The 25,533-nt window shown below is 30.7% G+C and overlaps 3 protein-coding genes and 2 long non-coding RNA genes across 10 annotated transcripts in view; 2 read left to right on the top strand and 3 right to left on the bottom strand.

The window, feature by feature from the left end:
- The window catches only part of Pka-R1 (protein kinase, cAMP-dependent, regulatory subunit type 1), a 110,091-nt gene extending 103,240 nt beyond the window's left edge, over positions 1–6,851 (top strand). For both annotated transcript variants that reach the window (XM_074121678.1, XM_074121684.1), the window contains exons 6-8: positions 3,993–4,080; positions 5,088–5,192; positions 6,196–6,851. In XM_074121678.1, the coding sequence (XP_073977779.1) occupies positions 3,993–4,080; positions 5,088–5,172 (173 nt within the window). In that variant the 3' untranslated portion in view covers positions 5,173–5,192; positions 6,196–6,851. The remainder of the gene's footprint in view (positions 1–3,992; positions 4,081–5,087; positions 5,193–6,195) is intronic.
- LOC141451181 (uncharacterized) lies at positions 6,738–10,309 on the bottom strand. The gene is made up of 2 exons (XR_012456574.1): positions 9,184–10,309; positions 6,738–9,084 (listed from the first exon to the last, which is right to left on the bottom strand). It is a non-coding gene; the product is annotated as an uncharacterized lncRNA (long non-coding RNA).
- A 14-nt stretch (positions 10,310–10,323) lies between these two features.
- On the top strand, positions 10,324–12,725 carry LOC141451162 (uncharacterized). Its single transcript, XR_012456565.1, has 3 exons — positions 10,324–10,586; positions 11,899–12,043; positions 12,192–12,725. It is a non-coding gene; the product is annotated as an uncharacterized lncRNA (long non-coding RNA).
- Positions 12,726–16,205: 3,480 nt separating this feature from the next.
- On the bottom strand, positions 16,206–19,628 carry LOC141451018 (longitudinals lacking protein, isoforms A/B/D/L-like). 5 transcript variants are annotated; one of them, XR_012456501.1, is made up of 5 exons: positions 19,471–19,628; positions 18,255–19,311; positions 18,035–18,175; positions 17,691–17,864; positions 16,206–17,619 (listed from the first exon to the last, which is right to left on the bottom strand). XR_012456501.1 is itself a non-coding variant. In XM_074122049.1 (4 exons), exons 1-3 carry the CDS (start codon positions 18,280–18,282, stop codon positions 17,727–17,729), a joined length of 174 nt encoding a protein of 57 aa, XP_073978150.1. In that variant the 5' UTR covers positions 18,283–18,607; the 3' UTR covers positions 16,206–17,619; positions 17,691–17,726. The 5 variants fall into 5 exon arrangements, 3 of the variants coding, with proteins under 3 accessions (XP_073978150.1, XP_073978135.1, XP_073978142.1); XR_012456493.1 differs by lacking the exons at positions 17,691–17,864; positions 19,471–19,628 and having other exon boundaries at positions 16,206–16,520; positions 16,616–17,619; positions 18,255–18,612; XM_074122049.1 differs by lacking the exon at positions 19,471–19,628 and having other exon boundaries at positions 17,691–17,731; positions 18,255–18,607.
- Positions 19,629–20,792: 1,164 nt separating this feature from the next.
- Positions 20,793–25,506, bottom strand: LOC141451073 (longitudinals lacking protein, isoforms F/I/K/T-like). The gene is made up of 2 exons (XM_074122123.1): positions 24,480–25,506; positions 20,793–21,780 (listed from the first exon to the last, which is right to left on the bottom strand). The coding sequence occupies exons 1-2, from the start codon at positions 24,586–24,588 to the stop codon at positions 21,554–21,556; spliced, it is 336 nt and encodes a 111-aa protein (XP_073978224.1). The 5' UTR covers positions 24,589–25,506; the 3' UTR covers positions 20,793–21,553.
- Positions 25,507–25,533: the final 27 nt, after the last annotated feature.

Below are 25,533 nucleotides of genomic sequence, written 5' to 3'. Positions count from 1 at the left end.
CGCGATTGCTCACGCTTGACCAAAAACGAAATCGTGTGAAGTGTTGCAAGGACGGTTTGCAGCTGTTCCAGAAGAATCCGCAGGACTTTAAGCGTCGTTTCGTCACTGTGGATGAAACATGGATACATCACTACACTCCTGAGACCAAAGAACAATCTAAACAATGGGTTACCAAGGGGGAATCTGCGCCAAAAAAGGCGAAGACCGTTCCTTCGGCCGGAAAGATTATGGCGACTGTCTTTTGGGATTCGCAAGGAATAATCCTCATCGACTATCTGGAAAAGAGTAAAACTATTACAGGTGCATATTATTCATCGTTATTGGACCGTTTGAAAACCGAGCTGCAAGAAAACGCCCACGATTGGCCCACAAAAAAGTCCTTTTCCATCACGACAACGCACCAGCTCACACCTCAGCAGTTGTGGTCGCAAAATTAATGGAAATAGGGTTCCAACTCGTTTCACATCCCCCCCCCCTATTCTCCAGACTTGGCTCCCTCGGACTACTATTTGTTCCCCAATATGAAGAAATGGCTGGCGGGAAAAAGATTTTATTCAAACGAGGAGGTGATTGCAGAAACGAATGGCTATTTTTCAGACTTGGACAAATCCTATTATTCGGAAGGGATCAACAAACTAGAGCAGCGTTGGACGAAGTGTATAAGCCTAAAAGGAGACTATGTTGAAAAATAAAAACGGTTTACCCCAAAAAATTAAGTAGTTTTTATTTTTGCACGCACTTTTCAAACGACCCTCGTATGCATATACATGCTTACAAGTTTAGCATTAATACTTGAGTGGATAATTTTAACAATCGTTGTACCTTACTATAATAAAAAAACATCTTGATATTTTAAAATTACCGAGCTAAAATAGGAATTTGAAAGTAATTCAAGCTTAGAGAATTTAAACTAAAATAAATACTTTCATGAAATAATCTCTCACGGCATTGGGTTACTATAAATTCTTTATTTAAAAATTAAATTTATGTAATTCTTAGGTTTATTCTGAACTAGTACCAATTTAGTCCTGAGACAATTAACGTGGATAAATTTTAATGTTAGAAAGTGATCTATCTTTAACTGTGTACAAAGCTTTTTTAAAAATATTTTTATCTTTACTCTGGATAATTAGTACTGACTAAATTCTCATTGCTATTTGCAACAGTAAGCTATTGTAACATTCTTCTTCAAAGATCGTTATGTTCCATTAGATGCAACATACTCCTTGTATCAGGAGACTTACGCTTATTTTTCATTGAAGACTCCCGCTGGGATTCTCTCTTATCGATTCTAACTGCAAAAGAAGTTTAAAGATCGATTCGATGCTACTCAATGAAATACTCTTAGCCTTATTACTTTTTCTCTCGATTATTTAAGGGAACAGCTGGACTGTTGTGTCCTGTCAGTTGGGAATAAGAAGGAACATAGAGATGTAATATGGTATCTGCTGGTGAATTTGCTGCTGGGCATTGTGTATTCATCGTTTGTTTTCAGACTTCATTTCTAGTTGAGAATTTAGAAAGAGTTTGTAATTAATTTGGGTATATCAATTATTACCGAGTTAGGAAACAATTTAAAAACCGAAATAGAAATGTTAATTTTCTCATTTGAATTCCTATCGGTTTATTTATTTTAATTATTGTTAAGGATTCTGTTTTAACAGCAGATATAACATATAAGGTTAAATCTGTTTATTTTGACTGACTGTCGAATACGCGTGAAAGGCGTATAGAACATTCTGCTAATATTTATTAGAAGTTCCACCAATTCACTAAGCAAATACAGGGTAGAAACGACTTTAAACTGAGCAAATACAATTCAATGGAGAAAGGTTATTAATGAGGAGAGTTAACTTCCATAGTAAGGTTTCTTTAACTTTACACAGTAAGGCCCCAGCATTGTTCTCACGTTAAGAGCCTCTTAAGCCTCAATGTCTGGTTATAGTGATGGGACAACGTTGTCTGCAACGAGAAAACAATGACTGGAGGCCGGCGTATAAAGCAAAAGGTACCTGGCGCTTTTCACATTTAGACATTAGAATTGATTGTTTTAATTGGTTATATTGGGCAGCCTTGTAAAGACTTAATTGGTGCGAGAAGTGAGGATTCCATTCTAATGCTGCGTCAACTCATCTTCGGTTAAGCTAAGCGGAAAATTAGTACAAAGCCAGGACTTAAATAACGCTGCTTTTGATCCTTCTTGGGTTAACTTATAGTCTTAAGTAAAAACGAGCAAAAAAAGTGAAAAAATTTCTCCGATGAATAAGCTGGCTACAATACAAACTTCAATGGTTGGTATTTATGAGTGTTTGGTATTTGTGCTGAAGTTTATCTCTTTTATCTCTTCCATGATTGAATAACACTTGTGAGATCTTTATTTTTTTGGTCCACTATACAATAATAAGAATACATTTTATACACAATTTTGAAGCACCGCAGCGATGTGGAGACCTACTGTCTTCAGCGGGATGCCCTGCAGTTCTTTGTGTTTGGCCGATGTCCAAACTAACACAACTGCACTACTTGCTATGATACACACAAGAACAAACTGCCAATTTATGTCACAGACTTACAGACTCCACGCCTTACTCGTTCAATATTTTGTAGTCACCAAGATGCATACAAAAATGGAATGAGTTTTTACTTAAAACAGTCACAGTATAATGCGGTAAATATGAAAGTAAATAAGTTTTGAAATCAGAAGAAACAAGTTTTTCTTGTATTTTACTTTTTACACGCCTCAGTTATGTACGTATTATTTAATGTAAGTCTTGTTTTTATTAAACTGCTAGACTTTTGGTGCTGATCTCTGTATTCTGCGCAAGATTTCTATTTGGTTTGCTGAATTGTGGTCGAGGTTCCGTCGTTATTTTTGTAAAATATCCAAAGATGTAATAACTAGAAATATTGAACTTGCCAGGAGTCTGGAGCTGAGGCAATGTCTCTTACTATTTTTACCATCATCATAAGAAGAAAAATATTATTCGCTTACGAATTGTATAGAGAAAGGTCGAATTAGTAGAGAAACCCTCAAAATTGTGTACAATGTTGGAAGTTACACTTTTAATAAAGTCGTATCTGTTGTCGTAACTTTATATACCTTTTTATGAAACATTAAAGTACATTTGAATAATAATTCACAATAGTGGGATTAGTTTGTGGTAGCAGGTGGCAAGGAATAATTTGCTTGATATTGCTTGGTAGTATCGATTCGTATAAGTTACTATAATTCCTTGATTTACAAAGTTGCTTCATAAACATTGCCTAGGCATAGAATGCTTAGAGGCCGAGTGCTTTATATGGTGGTAAAAACAAATCTAAATAAATGAAACATTACTTTCAAAAATATATAAACCTTTTTTTTTTTAATTTATTTTACAATTTACAATCCGTATACATTGTATACAATAAGTAAATGGGAGGTGAATGAGATGAACTGGTGCGGGAAGAGCAGGAGGAGAGTAGCTACCCAGCGGTAGCACTCTCTATATGAGAGAGGAGAATGTGAAGAGTAGAATACGAGGAGGAGAGAGGAGAGATAGGAGAGTAATGGCGTTTAGGCCTTCAGAGTACAAGGAAGTCGCGGGGCCACTGGCGATTCAGTCGGCGAGAAGGATTGTTAGGGATGTCAGAGGAAGCGAGAGACTGTACAAGAGGATTTGAGCAAGTAGAGAGAGCAGTATAGAATTTTTGGTATTTAGTTTTGGCGAGTTGGTGTACGAAGTGAATGTTGAGGTCGTTGAGAAAAGTGAGGTTAGTCACCGTAGAAAGGAGCGTCAGCTATCTGTCGGAGGAGTTTTGACTGAAATGTTTGTACTGTCCGTATGTTTGTAGGTTTGGCTGAAGCCCACTGCTCTAGTCCGTAAGTCCACATAGGTTTGAGGATAGTACTGTATATATAAACATAAAATTAATAAAAACAGTATTTATTTTTAAGTAATATATTCATAAAAGTTATTTACATAAAACAATTAATTTTCTTTGTGTTTCAGGTGAAATAGCACTTTTGTTAGATAGACCAAGAGCTGCTACCGTCGTAGCTAAGGGACCGCTGAAATGTGTCAAGTTAGATAGGGCCAGGTAACTTTGCACATACTCATTACTACAATAGTATTCATACAGTTCTTATGCCCTCTATAGTTGTTAATTCCATCCATTTCTTGCATCATATTCTCAGGATATTCACTTCAAGAAAGATGGAAATCATAGTTATTCTGAAGTATTTATTAATCCATGATGTATGTTTCACCAAAATACATATTAAATTATGATATCAGAAGTTGAAGTAACCAACTATGTATTCCTCTTTATTTGTTTCATCCAGTTAGATCGATCTGGATGAAATGTCTATTGAAAGGGTTTGGTGCACAAATTAGTGAAGGTCCTCTGCAGAGTTCATTAGGTAGGGAAAGAAAAAAAAACCACTTAGGAATGATCGACAATTGGGGAATATCCCAATGCATATAATACCAATATGTACTTAAGTAGATATATTTGCCCTGTGTGGGCCTTATTTGAAGTTGGAAGACGACCCTCATCATCGATTTGAACGTTTCTGGTAGATGATTACCTCCTCCAAACACTTAGGAATTGATCGAAGTCATTGCAGCGTTAATAAGCTCTAATTCTTCTGCAGCATTTCCCAATGAATTATTATCTTCCTTTTCCCATCAAACAAACAGTGTGTATTTCTGAAGATGAAGGTGCAATTTCTATTCCACTATTTCAGTTTGAAAAATTAAGCATAGAATGTCCAATATATAAATAGTTAATTTTTACATATTTTTTATATCAACACTTTTGTCTTAAAAAAAAAAAAGTCTAGAAAAAATATAATGAAAACTTAAATGGCTCATAATCATTAGGTAACTCTTTTAATGTTTTGTGAAAAAGACCAGTGTTGGTGGCTAGAGTTCACCAAAATCAATCAGTTCATCTCTGGGGAAGGTAACGTGTAGAATTTGTAGTAAAAACAGTTATTTCTTATAAACTTCTTTCAGCTGATCTACAATAAATCCACATCATTTAGAAATAATAAAAATATTAATAATTCAAATGTAATAATTGAATTGTTTTCTTCTTTACAGATTCGAAAGAGTGTTGGGACCTTGTGCTGATATATTAAAACGTAATATAACGCAGTATAACAGCTTTGTGTCTTTATCTGTTTAGATTTCTTCCTTAAATACCAGGTATGTTTTAAATTTACAAGTAATGGAAGTTTCGGTGGCTAAAGTTACGGGTTTTTCAATCGATGTAAGAATTAAATTACATCCTGGATCGAGTCCTGCTGGTTGCTCTTAGATATTCTTTTCCTAGAAGCCGATACTACTATCTGTTTGATGGACTACTGTTCGTTGAGAGAGGACACTCACCGAAGTGTCGGCAGTTCTACATGAGCTAATGTCCTTATGATGTATAAGGTCATGCAACTTATAAGAAATGCTAATGAAATAGTAAAAGAGTTATGTCGTCAAAAAATTCAAAAAAACTTTTTTAAAAAATGCATATACCAACATACATTGACGATTGTTTAATTGACATGAATTAATATTTTGTGCAACTTCGTTTATACATTAAATACAAAGAGATATATGTTACCAACTTTGGTAAGAATTAAATAAAATTGTTGAAAAATTTGGAGTTAAAACCTTGCTGGAGTAAGAGAAACTGGAGAGAGTGGGCGCATGCGTGTGTTTTCAAAAAGTGGTTCTATTTATGTGCATCCTACTCTACAAAAATGTGCATATTTTTTATTACTTATATGTAACATCTCCCACAGGGGGTGGCTGTTGCATGCAGCTTTCTGGGTGTTGCAATCCCACGGGTTCCTAGCACAAGTACTCCATGCACTTTCACTGTACAATGAGGATAAAACATACTTACTTCGCATTCGCGTAAAGAAGCACCCAAGGGGGCTACCTCCCCTTGGAGATAGCTTCGGCAAAGGGAATAAACCCTTTGAATTAAAGGTCCTTCAATGTTGTTGTAATGATTGAACGTAGTGCCGTACTCAAACCGTACTCTAAAAAACCTTAATATCACTTGCAATGACGCAGATATTTAAATTTGTAAATGTCAAGCGACTTTAGAGTCACCCTAGACAGTTATAATAAAATGGATATCAGAGATCTATTGTAATAATTTTCATCTACACATTTGATATCATCAATTCTTTTATTTGTTCTGTTTCAGATAAAATGATGGTATATGCTACAGCGAAATAAAGTTAAACAATGTGTGTCTATATAAGTCATTACAGTCATTATGTCCAGCATAAACATCAGTCATCATTTCCGCCATCACATCAGTTGTGTTCTACTACATGTCGTAATTATATTATCGTCATAATATTTATGGCCAAGGAGGCAGCCTACTTTCGCCTCTTTTAACAATACCTATTTGCTGTCTATAATGAAGACACTAACATGTGGCGCATTAAAATTATTGTCTAAGCTATAAAATATAAAAAAAAAGAAAAAAAAAAGGTATTTTAAAAATAATACTAAGTAAGTAATAATAATATGCCTCTCTTCCCTGCCAATGTTCGGAAGGGAAAGCGAGTGATATTTTCTCGATAACTGCTGCAAACTTACAGCTGTATTTTAATTTTTATCTTTATTATAAATTAATTTAATTATTATTTGTTATTTTCATTTAACATAAAATAGTTGTCTCCTTTTTAATTAAGTTCTGCATCATCAGTAATTATTGTGAATATGTTTAGAAATAGCTTCTTCTTTTTTTTTTTTTATTATTTAATTTTATTTTATATTATTACTATTAATTTAAAAAAAAAGTTTAATGAATAATTTATGAAAAAGAAGTAATAAATGCATAATTTAAATGGATTATTCAATATTAATTTGTTGTTTACAATTTGCCCTCTTAATGTAATATTTTCATAGACACATAATTTACTCAAACAGCATACAAATGAATTTAAAAACACATAGAAAATTGAAGCTTTCAACGGAGACTTCAGCAGCAAACTTTAAAGGTACAGAAAACTAGACACAAATACTGTTTTTAAAAAAGGCAATTGTTGACTCAAATCTAAAAGAAGCATATTAGAAGATCGTATTGTTTGGGTAGCCATTAACTTGAACAACAAATTCATAGCTTTCGTCGAAAAACATGCATTTTCAGACAATAAAGATAGCAAGGGAAAAATCAAATTAAATCAAGGCAATAGTTTTAGTTAGTAATTGAATTTGGGGATTTTCAGTTCGTGTAACTCATCAAAATAATGAATACTAAAGATTATGAGATTTATTTGAGGAAACATTGCAACAATTGCATGGAGTTTCCAAACTTTTAAAGCAATCATAGCAATAGTAATAGCTATTAAAAAAAATGCATATACCAACATACATTAATGATTGTTTAAAAGCAATAGCTGCTTTTATGTACCTTCTATAAAAACACATGCAGCTTCAACCTATTTGTTTTACATTACAAAGCGACATCGTATTTCAAAACTTGTTCCAGTAGTTTCAAGAAGTATTAGTTTAGTAATTTGAAAACATTTTAAAACAACAATTAGGCATGAACAATAAACAGAAATTAACCTGTTGCTGTTAAATATATTTTAATGGATTACGAATTGATTTACAAATTAATATTTTTTTACTTACTTATTAATTAAAAGTGTTGCTGAAATTAACAATTCAATTAAACTGTTTATTAGTTTAAATTTCTTTCACAGAGGTGTGGGTAGAGTCAATTTTAACAAAATAAAAAAGTCTAAATCCAAATATGCTAATAAATAAACCAGCTAAAAAAGTTTTAGAAAGAGCTTACATGTGCTATCTAGTGACAAAGGCTTGAACTAACTTCGGTAATAGTTCAAAGGAATGCCGCTAGGTAGCATAGGCATGCACTTATCCATATTTTTTTAAAATGCTTTAATTTGGCTAAACAGGGCGTTATGGTTACAACAGATTTTATTAGAATTAAGTTTTAATCAGTTATTTTAAACCATTTTGCTTGTTTATTTTATTTTTCCTCTTCTTTTATTTTAGCTACTCGTAGAAATAACCCTGTTTTCATCAGATTAGCGTTTTTTTAGTAATTATTTTTCTATTTTATAATGTTTTGTTTTTTTAACTTTCGTTAATATTTTTAAGTTATGAACCCATGTGAAAAATAAGTAGATAAGTAGACACTTTTTTTTTCAAATTTATAGTTTTTTATTTCTACAACTAATAATGATACTATTTTACAAAATAACTTGAAAATAAAAATCCTTATTTAACTATAAATGCGTTTAACATTTTGCAAATCGATAATACTTTTTTTTTATTAATTAATTATTAATTAAAGTTGAGCTTTACGTTTACCTACTAACTTCTTATATATTTTGGCTTAATTTAATGAACAATTTTGCAAAACCATATTCCTGAATAGGCTGTTTTTATTCTAAAAATCAATCTAATTGAAGTGTTTTCTAATCAAGATGCTTTCTTATTTCTTAATACAACACAATAAAACTCAATTGTAAAGATAGATTTCTATTTTTATAGCAATTAAATAAACTTCATATATTTTAAACATATTGATTCTTTAGAATGAATACGTTTTAAAACATTGTGACAGCAAATTGTTTGAAATTAACTCACTTCTATACAAAAGTAGAATTGAAGTCTTAAACTAAATCTTTTTATAAGTTAAGACTTTATGAACAGAATTTACTGCAGCAGTATTCACATACATATATCTTTGTGCTCCTGTATTTTTCCATCAATTAAAACCTTCTAAAAACAACTTAAAACTTTAATAAAAAATTTTATTTTCTATTTCATATTTGTTATATATATTTATTTTCTATGTCTTGAACGTATTCAATAATTGGCTAAGACAATCCGAGTAACATCTCCATAGATTGAGCAGTAGGTAGATTTCCTTATTTTGTGTGCAATACGAGTAGAAAAACCTCAACTTATTTTCGAACGTGCTGTTGCAGCTGGACGTTCTAAGGTTCTGGACGCTGGTAAGGCTCTACAAAGGTAGCCTTTTCATAAGTAAGTAAGCTTCAATGGGCTGCAAGCCAGCAGAGGGCTGAAGGATCTATGGATGAACGCACTGGATAAAGGACCAAAATTTAATTTAAAGAAAAAAGTTAATGAAACGAAATTCTGCCCATTTTCCACATTAATATTCAAAAATATTTCATTTACTCACATATTAGATTTGAATCCATCTATGAGCCAGCATTCCGAGATCCTATCGACACTAGGTGTATATCTTGAAAACTGGAAGGCAAAAACCTCCAAACATTTTTTTTCACCCAAAGATGAGGATTGCAGCCAAATTATCTTAAATATTCATTGATTTTGATGGAAGTCTTCGATCCAGTAAGCAGATCCTTCGATCCTTTGGCATTCTTTCTGAAATGATAAATATTACGAAAGCATGCATCAGAGCTATCGAGAGTATAATTGAATAAGCCATTCCAAATAAACTCCAGGATCAGGTAAGATTTGTGTCAAATCTTGCTCCTAATAATGCACGTAATATTAATAATAATGCATGATGCAATAATGAGATGGAAGGTGTTTGTAATGCCTGCTTTCCTGTAGAAATCGAACCGCCTTCTTCCTGTAGAGAATTACAAAAAATAAGACTGAAGGCAACTTGAAAGCTAAAAACAAAATAAAAAAATAATATTATTTAGACACTAATCTGTTAGAGTGGTAAATAAATAAATAAAATAGTAAAAAAAAGGCAACCAGGTAAACGGCAGATTCATTACGTTTACAATACAAATAGGAAATATATAAACAAGTGAAATTCCAAATTGAGGAAAATCAGTTTTGCAGAACGGCCGCTTTACAGAATAAAGTGGTGCCTAGCTTTTATTTCATTACGTGTAAATAGCAATAAAAAATTGTCGTGTCATTATTCGCACCCATTAATTTCTTCGTAATAAATGGAATCCTGTTGTATAACTTATTGTTTTCTTTATAGTTCACACAATACTTAGATGTTTCATTAATTGGGAATACGCGTAGCTATGATAAAAGGACAAAAAATGTTTGGGGAGAGATTTTTAATGATTCGACAGCCTTTTTTTTCTCTGGTATCAAACAAAACAGAAGTATATGCATGCAATGATGGTTTACCTGAATACAGAGTCTACGGCGACTGAGGTTTGCTAACCCATGCAGCTTTGGTGGCCCTGCTCTTGCAGCCGAGAGAGAAGAATTGAGAATAGTGGGCCCGAATGGGAGCCGAACGTTTCCGTAAACGGTCGAGCTCTAAGTGTCGCTATTCATATTCATTTTTAAACCAGAATCAGAGGTTTGAGTTTTGTTCAAACAGTCAGATACAGATTCTATCATTGCTTAGTTTAGAGATAACTCCGAAAATATTGCTTTGTGAGTATATAAAAATAATTAAGGGGATATTTAGTGCATTTTTATTGTAGTTCAAGTACGATTTGTGCGGTTTAAAATCTTTATAAGAAACGCCATTAAGCACATCGTCTGCAGATTAATGTCATCGGAAAATACGTTCGGAAACGCTGTCTCCAAAAGGATCAGAACAAGAAAACTAGAAAGATGTAGTAGAACTCTGGAACTGAGGTTTTATTCTCTTATATAGCTTAAACAAAATTTGTATGCAGTAAGTTGGTCGTTGTGGAAGATTAAATGTAACAATCGGTTATTAAATTCATATATATTTTGATTTTATTGCTTCAAATGTAGAATTATGTATTTTTACAACTTAGTTCCTCTTTAATAACAAAGTCAAATGGAAGTGGATCGTTTTTTTTATAAACTAACAAAAGTAAATGTTGACTGCATAAATTAAAAGTTTGACAAAGACAATCGAGAACTTATATAAAAAAAAAACATGTAAATAAACCGCTAAAATAAAAAATGGAATACATTATTCTATTGCCAGCTATACTGTTCACAAATTAAAGAAGTTTTTAGAGATTAATTATATTGTAAGTTAAAAAGGGTAAAATGGAACCACCTTCATAACTGATGCTACGGGTTGATTAAATGTAAACAGCACTTTATTCCATTATATTCTTAGTAAACTGAACTACATACATAGTGTGAATTTCCTTTGAGTTGAATCATGAATGTTTAAGTGCTAAATGCGATTTTAGATTCTCTCTTAGTTTTGCTTTGTAAGGACAACGGGGACAATGAAATTTTGGAGCTACTCCGCACTCGAATTTGAGATGTCTTTGAAGGCTTGATTTATATTTATACCAACGGCCGCATTTCTTGCAGGCGATCCCCGAAATTCCTGTTCACAAACAATAAATGATTACAATGAAGGTAGTGTGTCCAACTGGTGAAAGCTGAAATGATTATTCAACAATTAGTTTAAATTATTTTCTCCTGCAATCGTTAAATTATAAAACCATTATTCAATTTAATTTAGAGAAGGTAATTTATTATTTAAAGCATTCGACTAACCTCTGCTACAATGATAATGTAATTATAATTAAAAACAGGGAAGAGATTAGCGTACTGGAGTCCAACGCGGAGATTCAGTGTTTGAATCCAACTGCTGGCCGTTGGATTTCTCTTCATAGGAACATCTTAGAGCTCACTGTCCGGTGATGGTCAATGCCCGAAGGCCGGAAGTCCACTAAAAAAACTCCTTGGCGCAAATGACTCAGAAGTTTTATTTAAAAAAATAAACTAAAGGCCGGCAATTTTTATGTCGCTTCCTGGAGACATTTATGATCCTTCTTCATTAAAGGAAGTCACAGTTAGAACCACTTAATTAAAAAAAGAAAAAGAGAGCATACCAGGGTTACCAAGAAATTGAGAACAATTAAATCTTCATCAACTTAAATTTATATTACATTAAAAACAGTACATTGAACGTTAAGAATTTATTATTTTAATTGATCAATGATGAATGTTTTAGAGCCATATGCGACTTTAGATGTTCTGGTTGTTTTGCTTTGTATGTGCAAAAGGTGCATTGAAATTTTGGATCAACTCCACACTCGAATTTAAGATGTCTATGTAGGCTCGATTTGTGTTTATACCAACGACCACATTTATTGCAGGTAATGCCCGAATTTCCTGTACACAAATACATAAACTTGATGAAATTATATAGTTAAACAAATTATTTAAAATTTAGCTTAAATTAAGAGTAATTTTTGGTGGTTTGGCTCGATTCAAGTCAATAATAATTCATATTTTGCATTCCAGATGGCTTAATTTGTACTTATAAAGTCGGCTGCATCTTTTACAGGTGGACATCTAAACATCCTGCGCACAATTAATGAGGTCATTACAATAAATAAGAGGGAAATTAACTTCATGAGAAATAATTTAGAGTCTACAAAATGTTTGAATAAATTCACTTAAGTTATCACTACCACTTATTTTCTTCGTTTCAAGCATTTGATTTGTGAACCTTGGATTAGAAGGAAAGTGTTGCGGCTTTAAAAACTATACATCTTTTCGATATTGAGAAAAAGGCAAACAAAAAAACAGCCTGCTCCCATAGTTAAACTGATTTTATTGTAAAAAAGACTATGCTGGAAAATGGATCTATGTGATCTACGATCTAACTACATCTAGAATGCCCCAATAGTAGATTCATACAGCCATTTTTAGTTACCTCAATATTTTCAAACAAATTCTTTAAAAGCAACACATTCACAACGATTGTGATTTATTATTATTGTAATTTATTGCTAGATATACTCACCTGAACTTTTAATATTCAACTTTTTATATTTAAAGGTACGGGAGGCATTATTATTTCATTTACACAGTTCTGGAGATATAAAGTTTTAAATAATTAATCTAGCAAATTGTTTTGAACTTGAATTTAATTCAGTTAAGTTCCTTTCTTCTTTCTGTAACTGTGAATCTGGAAGCAAGCCATTTGTTATTAAATTCAGATGCTAATTCGCCAAAACTGAAGGAAAATCATACTTATTGGTGAAATGCACTTAAGTTGGAACTATTTAAATTGGTAAAAGATAAGAATAATACAAAAATTAATTAATATTTTATTTATTAAAGTAATGATTATTATGTTAATTCAAACTTTTAAAAATAAAATATATTTTTTTCCTTATTTATATTAACATGTAACAAAATAATTTTTTTTTAATAATTCGAATTTTCTAAAATAATAATGATCATATACAGTTTGTAAAAATAAAACAGTTCTAAATTTAAGAGAAAAAAACTATTTATATACCACTCCTGAAATAAACTGTTTTAACTGAGTAAAATAATAATAGAAAATACTAAAAACATGTTAGTTGCGATCATCTGTTCGTGTCAATGGTCTTCCTCGTGAGGAACAATTCTTGTCGATGCCTAGTTAGTTGGTGAACTTTAAGCGAAGATCTTCTTTTAGCCTTGTAAGGACAATATTTACAAGGAAATTGTGGTTCCATGCCACATTCATACCTCAAATGGCAGTTCAGGGTATACTTTTTACCATAAGATCGGCCACAACGGATACATATGTAACGTCCTAGAAACAGAATGGAATTAGCCATTGTGTTGCTAACTTTGAAAATAAAGGAGGCAAATGTATGATACAGAGGAACTAATAAATTTTGCTAATTTCATTAAATATGCAGCTAGCGTGAAAAGGCTTAAATAATTAAACATTATCTTTAATAAGAAATATAAATGCAACACAGAAAAAGCAAGTTACCTTATTTTTCACATAACACTTCATTGCAGTAATCTGATCTCATCTTTTCATAAGCTATCTTTAACTTTTTGGTTCTAATTAAATACTAACCTTATAAAACTTGTTTCTACTAATGCAGTTATACAGATGCAATCATAGAAACATCTTCTATTAAATTTTGACATATTAATTATACTTACATCAGGGCAGATACTTTGCTTAAATGATATGCCACACTTTTATAGGGATTAAAAATAATCATAATTTCTCCAAGCAAATAATTATTTTTTTCCATTTCTGCTGTGTTTTTTTTTAAATAGATTTTTATTTTATACAGATAAGTTAAATTTTAACATAAATACAACAAATCTCAGCAAATATTCAAACTGTACTTTATTAGCAAATCATTCTTATAAATAATCACATAGTTTTCTCAGCAATTTAACCAGTAAAATGAACTTTTCAAAACAGTTTACCTTTAAAACAATGTTTACAAAAAATATGTTTCTTAAGTGAAGAAGCACGTTTAGCTCGGTACGGACAATGAGGACACTGAAATTGTGGTTCTTTATCGCACTCATACTTTTGATGAAGGACAAGACTTTGTTTGTATTTATAAATCTTAAGACAATTGTTACATTGAAATCCTTGTTTGTTAATGATGACAGATTCTGTAACAAAATCAATTCAAAATTAATTAGTGTTTTTATGATTAGTTTATTTTCTTTAAAAGCCGAAAAATATTGTTTAGAATTTTATTTTAATCAAACTTTTCAAAATTGGTTTTGTCAGCCTATTAAGGAATTGCTTACTAAAACAAGAAGAATTTTAGTATTCTTCATAACACTTTCTGTTGGAGTTTAACATAATCAGTTTCATAAGCAATCTTAATCTTGTAGCAATTTTAATAATTAAACTACATTGCGTTTTTTTGTTTGTCATCGTGGCCATCGTTTTCACTGTTTCAGACAGGATATGGATTTTCATCCAACATAAGAAATTATCAATTTGGTGTAGAGGCTTACACAGCTTCTACCACCGTTGCATTCGCTCTTTTCAAATAAGGAAAACCTACGTGTTATGAGTGACAAAATCAGTGATAATAATTTTTCAATGGAAGGAAGGTATTAGCTGAGTGGTCTACGAATACTGAGATTCGAATGCGGAGATCACGGGTTCGAATCCAGCTACTGGCCCTTAGATTTTCTAAAAGAGAACTCTGTCCAGAGGGCGACAGAGCACTGAAAAAAGCTCCGGGCGCCAATAACCTTAGATGTTAAAGCGCCTTAAATCATTAAAAAAAGAGTTCAGCGATTGCTAGCACTAGTTTCTTCCTAGAAGAAAGCACCCAGCATCACTTTGAGTTGGTAATAAACATTAAAAATTAATAACATATATACTTACATCAATCAAGTCGTTATAAAATACATTTAGATGTAAACAAAGTTCATTATGCAAGACTTCAATAGTTATTTTAATTTGTACTTGAAAATTCTCAAATTCTAGAGTTAGAAATTCACACATAACAGTACAAATAAGTAAAAATCAGAACTTGATTTTGGTTAAACTAATATATGATGTGGAACACTTTAATAAAATCCAAATTCTGCATTTCTTATTTTAATTAGTGTATTTATCTAGTGTACACACTGAGTTAGTTTCTAAGAACACTACAGCGACATTGAGGCGGCTTTTGACAAGTAGTAGTTCAAGGAGCTTAAATGTTAAAGAATGATTCATTAGTCAAATAGGAAAATTTTTAGGCGAATCTTTTCCAATTTTTGATCCGAAAAATAAACTCTAATTAAAAAAAAAAATTAACTAATAGCTGTAATTGAAAATAATGAGTCAATTACAATTATTAGCAACTCATGGTAAATGTAAAATAATTTTTCTCATAACCTAGGAATATGAGTTACCTAAACTTTCTGACAGAAACTGTTCTACTCTGCGATGAAATCTTACAATTTCCATTCAAATTAATCGTAAATGTGTTACGGGAAATTAAACTTTACACTCCAACATATTGGTATTTTTTTTGTTAGGCTTGGGTGTTCATTAAAAACTACCATATTGTATCAGAACTTTATCAATTTAATGACAACTAATAATACTGCTTTTTATGTGAAAATGTGATAAACTCAACGATTAGCATGCATTGTTTATGGTATCCCTTACTTAATTTTACCGAGCACTGAGTCTAAGCTCTGGAATGATCGAGAATTAAAGGCGTTTCAATATTCTTGGTGGAATGCAGTGGATAACCTCTGAACGAAGAGATTAAGATGAACGGTGTTAGACTCGTCGTGGAATTAGTTGTAATGGTATTTCGATTAACTGGGACATAAAAGGTATTTCCAGGTAAATATGGAGGGTAAAGTTAGAAATATAGTGAGAGTTGGTTATTTGGCAAAGGAGTTAGGATTAAAAAGATTGTATGCGATGAAATGCTTGGGTGAACCCAAACTTCAGGAGATAGGGATAAAACTGATATTGCTATGTGTACATTTATTAATTATTTATTCTTAAATCATTGGGTTAACATTAAAAAAAACACAGAATTTGAACAATTAGTATTTATTTATCTGTTTATATTAAGGTAATTCTAAAGAACATTCGCATGTAAATAATGAGCTAGAAAATGGTACAAGAACAATTTTTCTACATTTTCTCTGTATGTTTGGAAAAAATGTGAGTTTTAAGACCAGTTTTCTGTTTAGATTTGAAGGGACAATGCGGACATGGGAACTGAGGCTCTACTCCACATTCATATTGCATGTGACGGTTCAAAGTAATCTTGTGCATGTAAGTGCGATTACAATTGGAGCAAGCGTACAGTTTCTGTTTGGTAACACTTCGAAAACAATGCAGTCCATCTGAAAAAAAAAAATTCAAATTCAATTTAAGTATATTTATGGTTATGTTAGTACATATAATGAAGATAACATTTGATTTAAAACTGAAATTATACATTAATAAAATGGCGCCTAACGCCATTCTTTTAATAGAAATTTTCTCAAGAGTTTTTCAAATAAACGTATCAATTTACGTAGCACAGCACTACTCCAAGTTTTCCTTTTTGTTTTTAAAAAATATTTTTTCAAGATGTTTGGAAAATATATGTGTTTTAAGACCAGTTCTATATTTAGATTTGAAGAGGCAATGTGGACATGGAAACTGTGGTTCTACTCCACATTCATATTGCAAATGTCGGTTCAAAGTAATCTTGTGCATGTAAGTGCGGTTACAGCTGGAACATGTGTATCTTTTTGGTTTGCTTACACCACGACGCCGACGCCGTCTACCTGAAAAATCAAATTGAAATATTTGAATCAGTTTGAATATTTGAAAAAGTCTTCTCTTTTTTTTTTTTTTGGTTTTCTTCTAGTTAGATTCATATTTTTAACACTGTTAACAATAAATAGTAACGTCTTTTCCAGGAACTTACTTGAAGAAAGATTGTAGCAGCAACAGAAAGGTACTTCGTTAATATGATGATGTTGATTGATGCTGGCTGACTGAACATTTGATTAAAATTTTAAAGAATTTTCTCTTAGGCTCAAGATCGAGAAGAAATAATATGAGCAATTATATTTTACCTTTAGGCGGAATCTTCTATTATAGTTTGTCAAAAAGCTTACTTAATTAATTGTATGCTCGGCTATTACAACTACAACAATTCAATTTTACTCTCCCAAGGAATCAAATAAGGATTCATATTTTTAGAAAAAAATAAAACTTATTTTATTTACAATTACAAAATTTAGTTCCCATAATAACAGATTTAAAACTGAATTTTATGATGAATTGCTACAATATGCGATTTTAAACTACATTTAAATTTAGTCTTGTAAGTACAATATGGACATTGTATTTGTGGTTCTTTACCGCACTCATATCTTTTGTGGCGTACAAGGCTTTCTTTGTATTTATATTTTCTGGCACAGACATCACAACTGAATATTGGTAGTGGACCTAAGGGAGAAATTCCATAATTATAAAGGAATGTTTTAATAAAAAGGAAATTATTCTTATTAAATACTTACTTTAAATCACCAAGATGGTAGGAGAGCTTTAAATAATTATGCTGAAAAAGGAAAGTATGGATAACTGGGAAAACAGGGCTTAACATTTTAGCAATCGAAATTTTTACTATTTTACAGGGAATATAGATCTGTGTTTGAAACAAATCAGGTGCTTCTTATTCATTGATTTCTTTTCTAAATCCATAAAAAGAGTATCTCTTTAGCTATATTATTTTTTTTTAATAATTCCAAAAAGGTGAAAAAATAAATTAAAGCATTTTAAAATTTAACGTACAGCACATTGATGTATTCAATTTAAAAATAAATTTTATTGTGTATTGCTATAATGTGCGATTTTAAATTACATTTAAATTTTGCTTTATATTGACAATAGGGACATGGTATTGTAGGCTGTTTACCACATTCATATCTTTTATGCCGTAGCAGACTTTCTTTGTATTTGTATCCTCTAAGGCAGATATCACATTTGAATCTTTCGCAGGCACCTACAAGGTGGAAAACAAAAATTGTAAAAATTGACTTGTAAAGTTAATGAGCGATTATCATTAATATATTAGTACTTACGATTAAATAGTGCGGAAAATCCGATCATTTTTCTACAAAATTTCTTTTCCAAAAGAGCAATATTAAACTCAAGTGTATTTAACACCTGTAAATTCTCCAAAAACTAACACGCCAGTATTTATTTTAAAGAAAACATCTGGTAGGATACCATCTACTTCTTTCTCTTACTATAAATGCTTATGTAAACGATTCATTTTTTACCAGTTCGGAATTTACAACCAAATTTAGTTAACAGTTACAAGATAATGGTACAAAAAACAGCAATAAAATTAGCATAATACCAAGTTAGAGGTACTTCATTGATAAGGCCTAAATTACCCTCATTTAAATTTTCACATACACTCATACAAAATTATTTTGTCAGCTCTCTTAGGAAGCTAGCAAGTGTCACTACGCGATCGGAAAAGTCACAAAAATTTGAAAATCTTTTTTGGAGGCAATTGCTTGAACATTAAAAATCAATTAAATTATTTCTTAAATTAGATGATTGCTTAAAACGAGGCAGGCAGCGATGCACGGCTGTAAACGTAAAATAAAGTAACTAATAGAGATTTTAGTAATTCTTTTTTTGATGCACACAATCTTTTTTTAAAAGTCCTTTCAAAAAGAACTTATTCAACATTTTTCGCACAATAACTTACGAACTAATTAGGTTGAGGAATGAGACTAGAATTGCAGGTTTACTTTTTTAATTTCGTCCTTATTTTACATTCACCTATAAATTATTGAATTTTTACAAAATAACCAGAAAAATTGAAATCTATTTCTATTTTAAAATGATCTCATTGTACAATTTTTCTCAAAAATCTTCCACTTAATAATATTCGAATGAATAATAATAGCATTCTTAATAGAAGTAATGATTAAAAATTCTTTAGTTGAATATGTTTATTTATAATATGCCTCTCAAGCATAAATTTGAGGTTTGCTTTATACCGACAATAACTGCAACTAAACTGTGGTTCTTTTCCACATTGATATTTCTGATGGCGCATAAGATCTCCTTTACGACGGTAGCGTCTACGGCAAGTAATGCATATGAAACGATTCTGGGAACCTAGAAAAAAAAAAGTGTAAAATATAAATAAATAAATAAAATAAATAAATATTAAAAAAAAAATAAATAAATAAAAAGTATAAAATAAATGATTTTTCAATTTGTAAATGCTACTCTGAAATTTTCCTCCTCAATAGGTGGCTGAATTTAATCTCTTACCGCTGTGATAGAAGACAGGTAGAACTCGGTAAGAGGCAATGAAATCTACATAAAAAAATCATTTGTTTAATCATCAGGTAAAAGAGTCTCTCTCATTCTCCAGGGTAGACACAGTTGTGGAATTCCTTCGATAAGTCCTAGCCAATCTTGTGATCACATTGTGCTGTATTGTCTTCCATGCACCACACCCACGTGGTTTCTCATAGTTTCTTTTCTCTTGGCTTTGTACGCACAATGTGGACATTGAAATTTGGGTGATAAGCCACATTCATATCGGATATGCCGTACTAGACTGAATTTATTCTTGTAATTTCTATGGCATGCCTGACAGAAATGTTGACCTGAAAATAGATTATTTAATTTATTAGTTAATATTTCAAAAGTTTGTTGAAAGAAATTGTAGGAATTGTGTTACCTCCATGACGTAAATTGAGACAATTTCATCTGGCAGATGAATTAGTTTTAGTTTTCAAAGGTCGTCTAATTTGTATACTTGCTTATTCTCTAAGGGGAACCACGATTTCGCAATGTGAGAAAATCAGGGCTTACCTAAAAACTAAGAGTGTTCGAAATTCCCCAGACACTAGGATTTCTCGTGACTGGGTGAGGAAACCATTGTACCCTAATAGAAGAATAATAATTACCATCCCTCAAATGAGCAGATTTATCGGAAAGAGGTACTTTGAATTATCTTCCAAGGTCAATGTCTTCTTCAATAGTTCTTTTACCGAACAAAAAAATTAACAAATAGAACATGAATGAGTCTAGATCCATCATCTGATTCTTCCCAACATCCTGGCCTCTTCTCACCAGATTTTACAAAGTATCCAAATCCCCTCGTCGTACGACATGATTTGTTCTATCTTCAACCGTCGTTCAAACAAACATTTCTCATCTTTGTGCTAATGGTAGTGCTGAATTATTTATTTCTTCAATGGGTAAGATGCAGAAAAAGCTTTTTCTATCTATTTAAATGGTTACTATAAGAAATTTAGTCCAAAGGAACTCATTGCAGTAAGTAAAATTGCTCCAAATCACTATTCGAATTTGCTTACAAAAAAGAGAAATTAACGAACATAATAGTTCCTCCATGGTTTATCACACAGAGTGTATGATGAAGTAGTCTTGGAAACTAATTTTCTAAGACTACTTGCAAAGAAGCAGATAACAATCCGTACCATTACAGATTTTCAAATATTATTACATTTTTTTTTTTTTTTAAATACGAAGTATCATTCACATCAAATGAAAGAATATTTTAGGTTTCTGGGTTTCTTTCGACAAATACATCAGATGAAAAGGAAATTTTTGTTACAAAATAATAGAAACAAAATAGGTTCGTTTTATTGTGTAACAAGAATATAAATTAAAAATTTGTGTTTTGAGTGAATTTAATGAAATAGATAGACTAATTGTTTAGTTTCTATATACAGTATTACCATAATAAATATGTTAAAAAAGAAAAACAACTTAATACTACAGTAGTAATAACAATATTAAAAACGAAAAAAATCAAACGATGTGAGTATAGAAACACAGTTCTTAGTAAAACAAGAAACAGATTTTAAGATAAATAACAGAAATAAATACTTCAAAATGATCAATTTGACAATAAATTTCTTCTGAAAAATACTTTAATTTTGAATAAATAAAATTTTAGCAAAATATTTTGAATACCGAGTAATTTTAACGAGAGTATATTAATTAAGAAGTCAACATTTTTTTTTTATACATTGCTTTTTAAAAAATCTAGTTCAATAAATAAAAATCTTCAATTACCAAAAACGTTATTTATTCATCAATTAAAAGTTAAGAAACTTTTACAATAAATGAGATAAATGAAGCAGATTTTTTATTTCCTTAAAGTAAATATAGATTGGTCTTTTTTAATTATTTATTAAACAAATTCTTGAGCAACATAGTTCTTTTCTCAAGAATAAATAGAAGAAAATAAAACAATTACTAAACTTTATTGTGCAAATTTATTGGCTAACAAAATAATAAATTCTCAAGATTTAAAATTAACTGCAGTTCTCTATATATACAAAAAAATAGGAATTGCAATACTCGTTCACAGATTGAGCTACTGATTATTAGCAGCACTAGACTCAACAACTTTTTTTGTATGCTTAAGTATAATATGTGATTTTAAACTAAATTTAAAATTAGCTTTATAAGGACAATGTGGACACCAAAACTGCGGTTCAACGCCACATTCATATTTTTGATGACGTTTTAAATTATCCTTGTATTTGTATGATTTAAAACACTTTCTGCAGGTGAACATTGGAAACATCATTGGACGATTGCCTGGAAAAAAAAAATAATAAAAAGTAAATATTTAAATGAAAATAAGTAGTTAAAGAGGAAAATGAATTTGTGGAAACCAAATTTTTCTTTTGAGTTTTTTTTTTTTTCCTGATTTTTGTGTTAAAAGAGAATAAATTGTAAAAGACTTCTTTTTTTGGGGGGGGATTCTGAAAATGAGACTGAAATTTTCTTAAAATTGATAGAAAATGAACCGACGGGAGCCAAAGTTGAGCTAATTTATTAATATAAAAACAATAAAATTCTTGTAATGTACAAAACAAAACTTATAAAAAAAAAAAACATCTCTGGTATGGAAACAGAACAAACAAAAAAACAATGCAGTGATTCCAAATGATTAGCGAATGTTTGGGAATCGAATTTAGCCAGGGAAATCTCAGTAAGGCATTTGAGAAGACAATGAGCTAGTTTCAAATTAGTTTCAATTTTTTGTAGTAGGGTAGTTAAATTAATCTCCAATTAACTTAACACAACGAACGACTACCCTTTGATGGAGATTTAGGTATGATAATAAAATTTATAAAGTCAGATGTAATCAGGTACTCATTTGAAAAACCAGTCATTAAAAGATATACGTATATATAAAAGGATAATGTTTATATTTTTGTTTATATAATGAAATTTTAAGATATATATTACATAAAAAAAAAAAAGAAATTACAGTACTACAACTTTAATGAAAAAGCTATGTCATTTACAGTCACTGATTATAATTAATAAAACTAGTAACTAACACTATAGAACTTTGTTTTCTGTATCTATATTTTCACCCCACAAAATAATGATAATAAACATTTTTTAAAAAGGTATAAATAATATTTTATAGCGAAAAAAATATATCACAGTTTATGTGGATGAACATATAATGTTTTACTTCAGAGAGATTTATTGTTACCAGTAATTACGAAGAGGGTCATTTTATATTTTATACATGTGTACAATATTTGATAAAAACATTTTACTCAAATTATTCTCGTAATAATAATATTTTGATACAAAAAGTCCTAATGGTAACTACAATGTTCAAATATTTTTGGTGTTTCTTGTTTTTATTTAGCAAAAAAAAAATCTGATAAGAATTCAGCTAGCTGTTATTATATTTCTCTAGCTGAAAAATTTCTTAATATTTCTGTAAACTTAGATTTTGGCCAACAGAAATTTTTTTTTCAGGAAAATATGTGCTAAACCATAGCGAGTACATAGAAATGAAGTTGCATAGATATTGTTATTTAGTTGCCCTAAAAATATTGATATTTAGTTGCCCTAAAATGAATTTAGTAGAAATGTAATTATTTATAAGATGGGTAATGAGGATATGCACGTTTTTAACTATGTTAGTTACTGAAAATTTGAGACAGTGATTTGTTACAGCAGTTTCAGTTGGCTGATTTAAAGAAAAATTTAGCCCCAAAAAATAGAAATATTTAGCAGCATTTCCGGGAAGAACGTGTGATAATCTGGACAAGTGAAGCTGATTTTTTTTTTTTTTTTTTTCAACAGGAGGAGTGTTTCCCATGAACATGCAATTTCAGAACAAACTGCGTAATTCTGAGGCGTAGATTGTGTTTCTTCTGAATACTTGCAACAAAATTCTAAGGCAAAAAAAAAAAAAAAGACCGAATAACTGAAAAAGAGGAAGCAAAAATATATCTTCGCTTAAACTGTAATTTTTGGACTACAAACTTTTAAAAAATAAAAATAGAATTAGTGTCTATTTCTCAGCACACATATTAATATGGAAACGCAAAGCTTTTTTGAATCTTTTGAAAAAACGAGGGAACGACAACGAAGGACTCTGATTATGAAAGTAAAAGTGATCAAGGTTTTGGTCCATACTTCTGTATTTGGCACTTTAATAAAGGTTAACTGAAAATACTTATATCTGCCACTTTTTTTATTTTATTTATTTAATCTACATAAAACCAATACTTCTTTTTTATACTTTGAATGTTTTAATTTAAGTCAAGTAAAATTAATGTACTTTTAGAGCGCTTGGAGATACGTATTTACTTCAATAACCATAACAAACCGATCTAGCATAGAAACATTAACTCTTCATAAACCCACAAATTCAAAGACTAGTAGACATGACTGGAAACCCAATATGACTAGCAAATGGGCCAAATGTTTTAGTCAATATTTTTAGCACTAAATCCTTAAGAATTAAATAGTATGGCCAGGAAATGAGAAAATCAAATTAAGAAGTATCTGGACCTGAAACTGTGCTTAAGGGTAAGTGTAAAACTAATGAAAGATTAACAACTACAATTATTATCTTTCCTTAAAGAACCGTTCTACTTTTGATTGGTCTGAGCTAATATTTATGGAATATTGTTCAAGTCTTTGATCAGTTAAATTTAAGATGGCACTACGTTTTTCCTCTCTACGATAAATTCATATTTAATTTGAAAAGAAACTGATTCCACCATAGTCTTCACCTATTTCTTTCCTTTCCCTAGTTCATTTTATTTACAACATGGTAAAATGGCACTTTATAACTTATAAAAAATAAAATAATGACTGCACAATTTGCCCAACTGGTCAGTTGTACTTGAAGCACGTAATTGAAAGTTCATCCAATGTTCTTGGTGCTCTTTTACAGTTCCTTAAGTGAACTTTTACACTGCCTTTCTGTTTAGCCATATACGGACAGAATGGACAACGAAATTGTGGATCTTTACCGCATTCATAATTCAGATGTCTTGATAGGTTCACCTTGTATTTATAGACTTTGGGACAGCGTGGGCAGTAGAATCTTTGTCGTACTTGTTCACAAGGCACCGCCTCCATGTTGTATCCTGGAGATAGAAATGTTTTTAATTAGTACAATGAAAACAAAAAAAAAAAATGATTGACTTTGTAAAAAAAAAAAAAAAAGAATTAATAAGTTTACCTCGGATTAAATATTTTCGTCCCTTCAAAATATTCAAACATATTAAAACAGTACAGCACAGAAACACGAATGTTAACACTTATTAAGCCACTGGTAATTTCATGAAAATATAAATTAACTATTTTTAAAGATCGTCTTTAAAAGGCTTCAATTCAATCAGAATTGAAAACAGCCAATATCCTTACAAATTTAAGCGTAAAAATTAGAATAAATAAAATTATGGTTGTGGCCTGAAAAAAAAAATATTTATTTCAACATCATTCAATTAATAATTTTTCAGGAAGCAAGATTTATCAAGTTAGGTTTTGTTGCAATCAAGGTATGTAGACTTTGCTTTTCAGTACACGATCACTTGTAAAAATAAACATTTGGCAATAAATACAAGGAGCTGATAGTAAAGTACAGTTGAGCAACTTTAATAATCTTCAAGAATCAGTCTCTTCAAGTAGCTGTTTTGAGTTCAAGTATCAAGTCCGAAATAAGACTTCCAGGTAAATGAAAATAAGAATCGAAAAATTATTGGAATGCACTTCTTTCCGAGCAAGTATAAAAAAACACTAACTTAAAAAACATCTTTGGAATGTAAGTCTGGAACAGAACCAGTAACTGAATCTAACTTTTAGCCATGGAAAGACATTTCTGAAAAAAAAAAAAAACCAGCAACAAATTCGAGTAATGAAAAGTAAGACTAATAATGAGGAATATTCGTAGGAGGAGATTGCAATGAACCTAAGAAGTCTGTGGAAGATGAGTATAATGGGTTCTGTCGTGCATACACACCTGGGATACTTTAAAAGATGAAGAAAAATGATAATGACTTTGTGGTGGTCGTTTGGAAAGTA

Source organism: Rhodnius prolixus, unplaced genomic scaffold, assembly GCF_049639745.1.
Source record: "Rhodnius prolixus isolate KJV_2025 unplaced genomic scaffold, Rpr scaffold_1, whole genome shotgun sequence".
Lineage (NCBI taxonomy): Eukaryota > Metazoa > Arthropoda > Insecta > Hemiptera > Reduviidae > Rhodnius > Rhodnius prolixus.
The sequence above is the reverse complement of the archived record's forward strand: the minus strand, read 5'-3'. Positions and strand labels throughout refer to the sequence as shown.

Bases quoted from the DNA above. Each gene is read 5' to 3' on its own strand.
- LOC141451018 (XM_074122034.1), bottom strand. From the start codon at position 18,282: ATGATCGGATTTTCCGCACTATTTAATC. The intron at 18,176-18,254 runs GTAAGTACTAAT...TCCACCTTGTAG, and splicing joins ATTTTCCGCACTATTTAATC to GTGCCTGCGAAAGATTCAAA. The intron at 17,620-18,034 runs GTAATTTAAAAT...TTTCTCCCTTAG, and splicing joins ATATAAAGCAAAATTTAAAT to GTCCACTACCAATATTCAGT.
- LOC141451073 (XM_074122123.1), bottom strand. From the start codon at position 24,588: ATGGAGGCGGTGCCTTGTGAACAAGTACGACAAAGATTCTACTGCCCA. The intron at 21,781-24,479 runs GTAAAGATCCAC...TTTTTTTTCCAG, and splicing joins ACATCTGAATTATGAATGCG to GCAATCGTCCAATGATGTTT.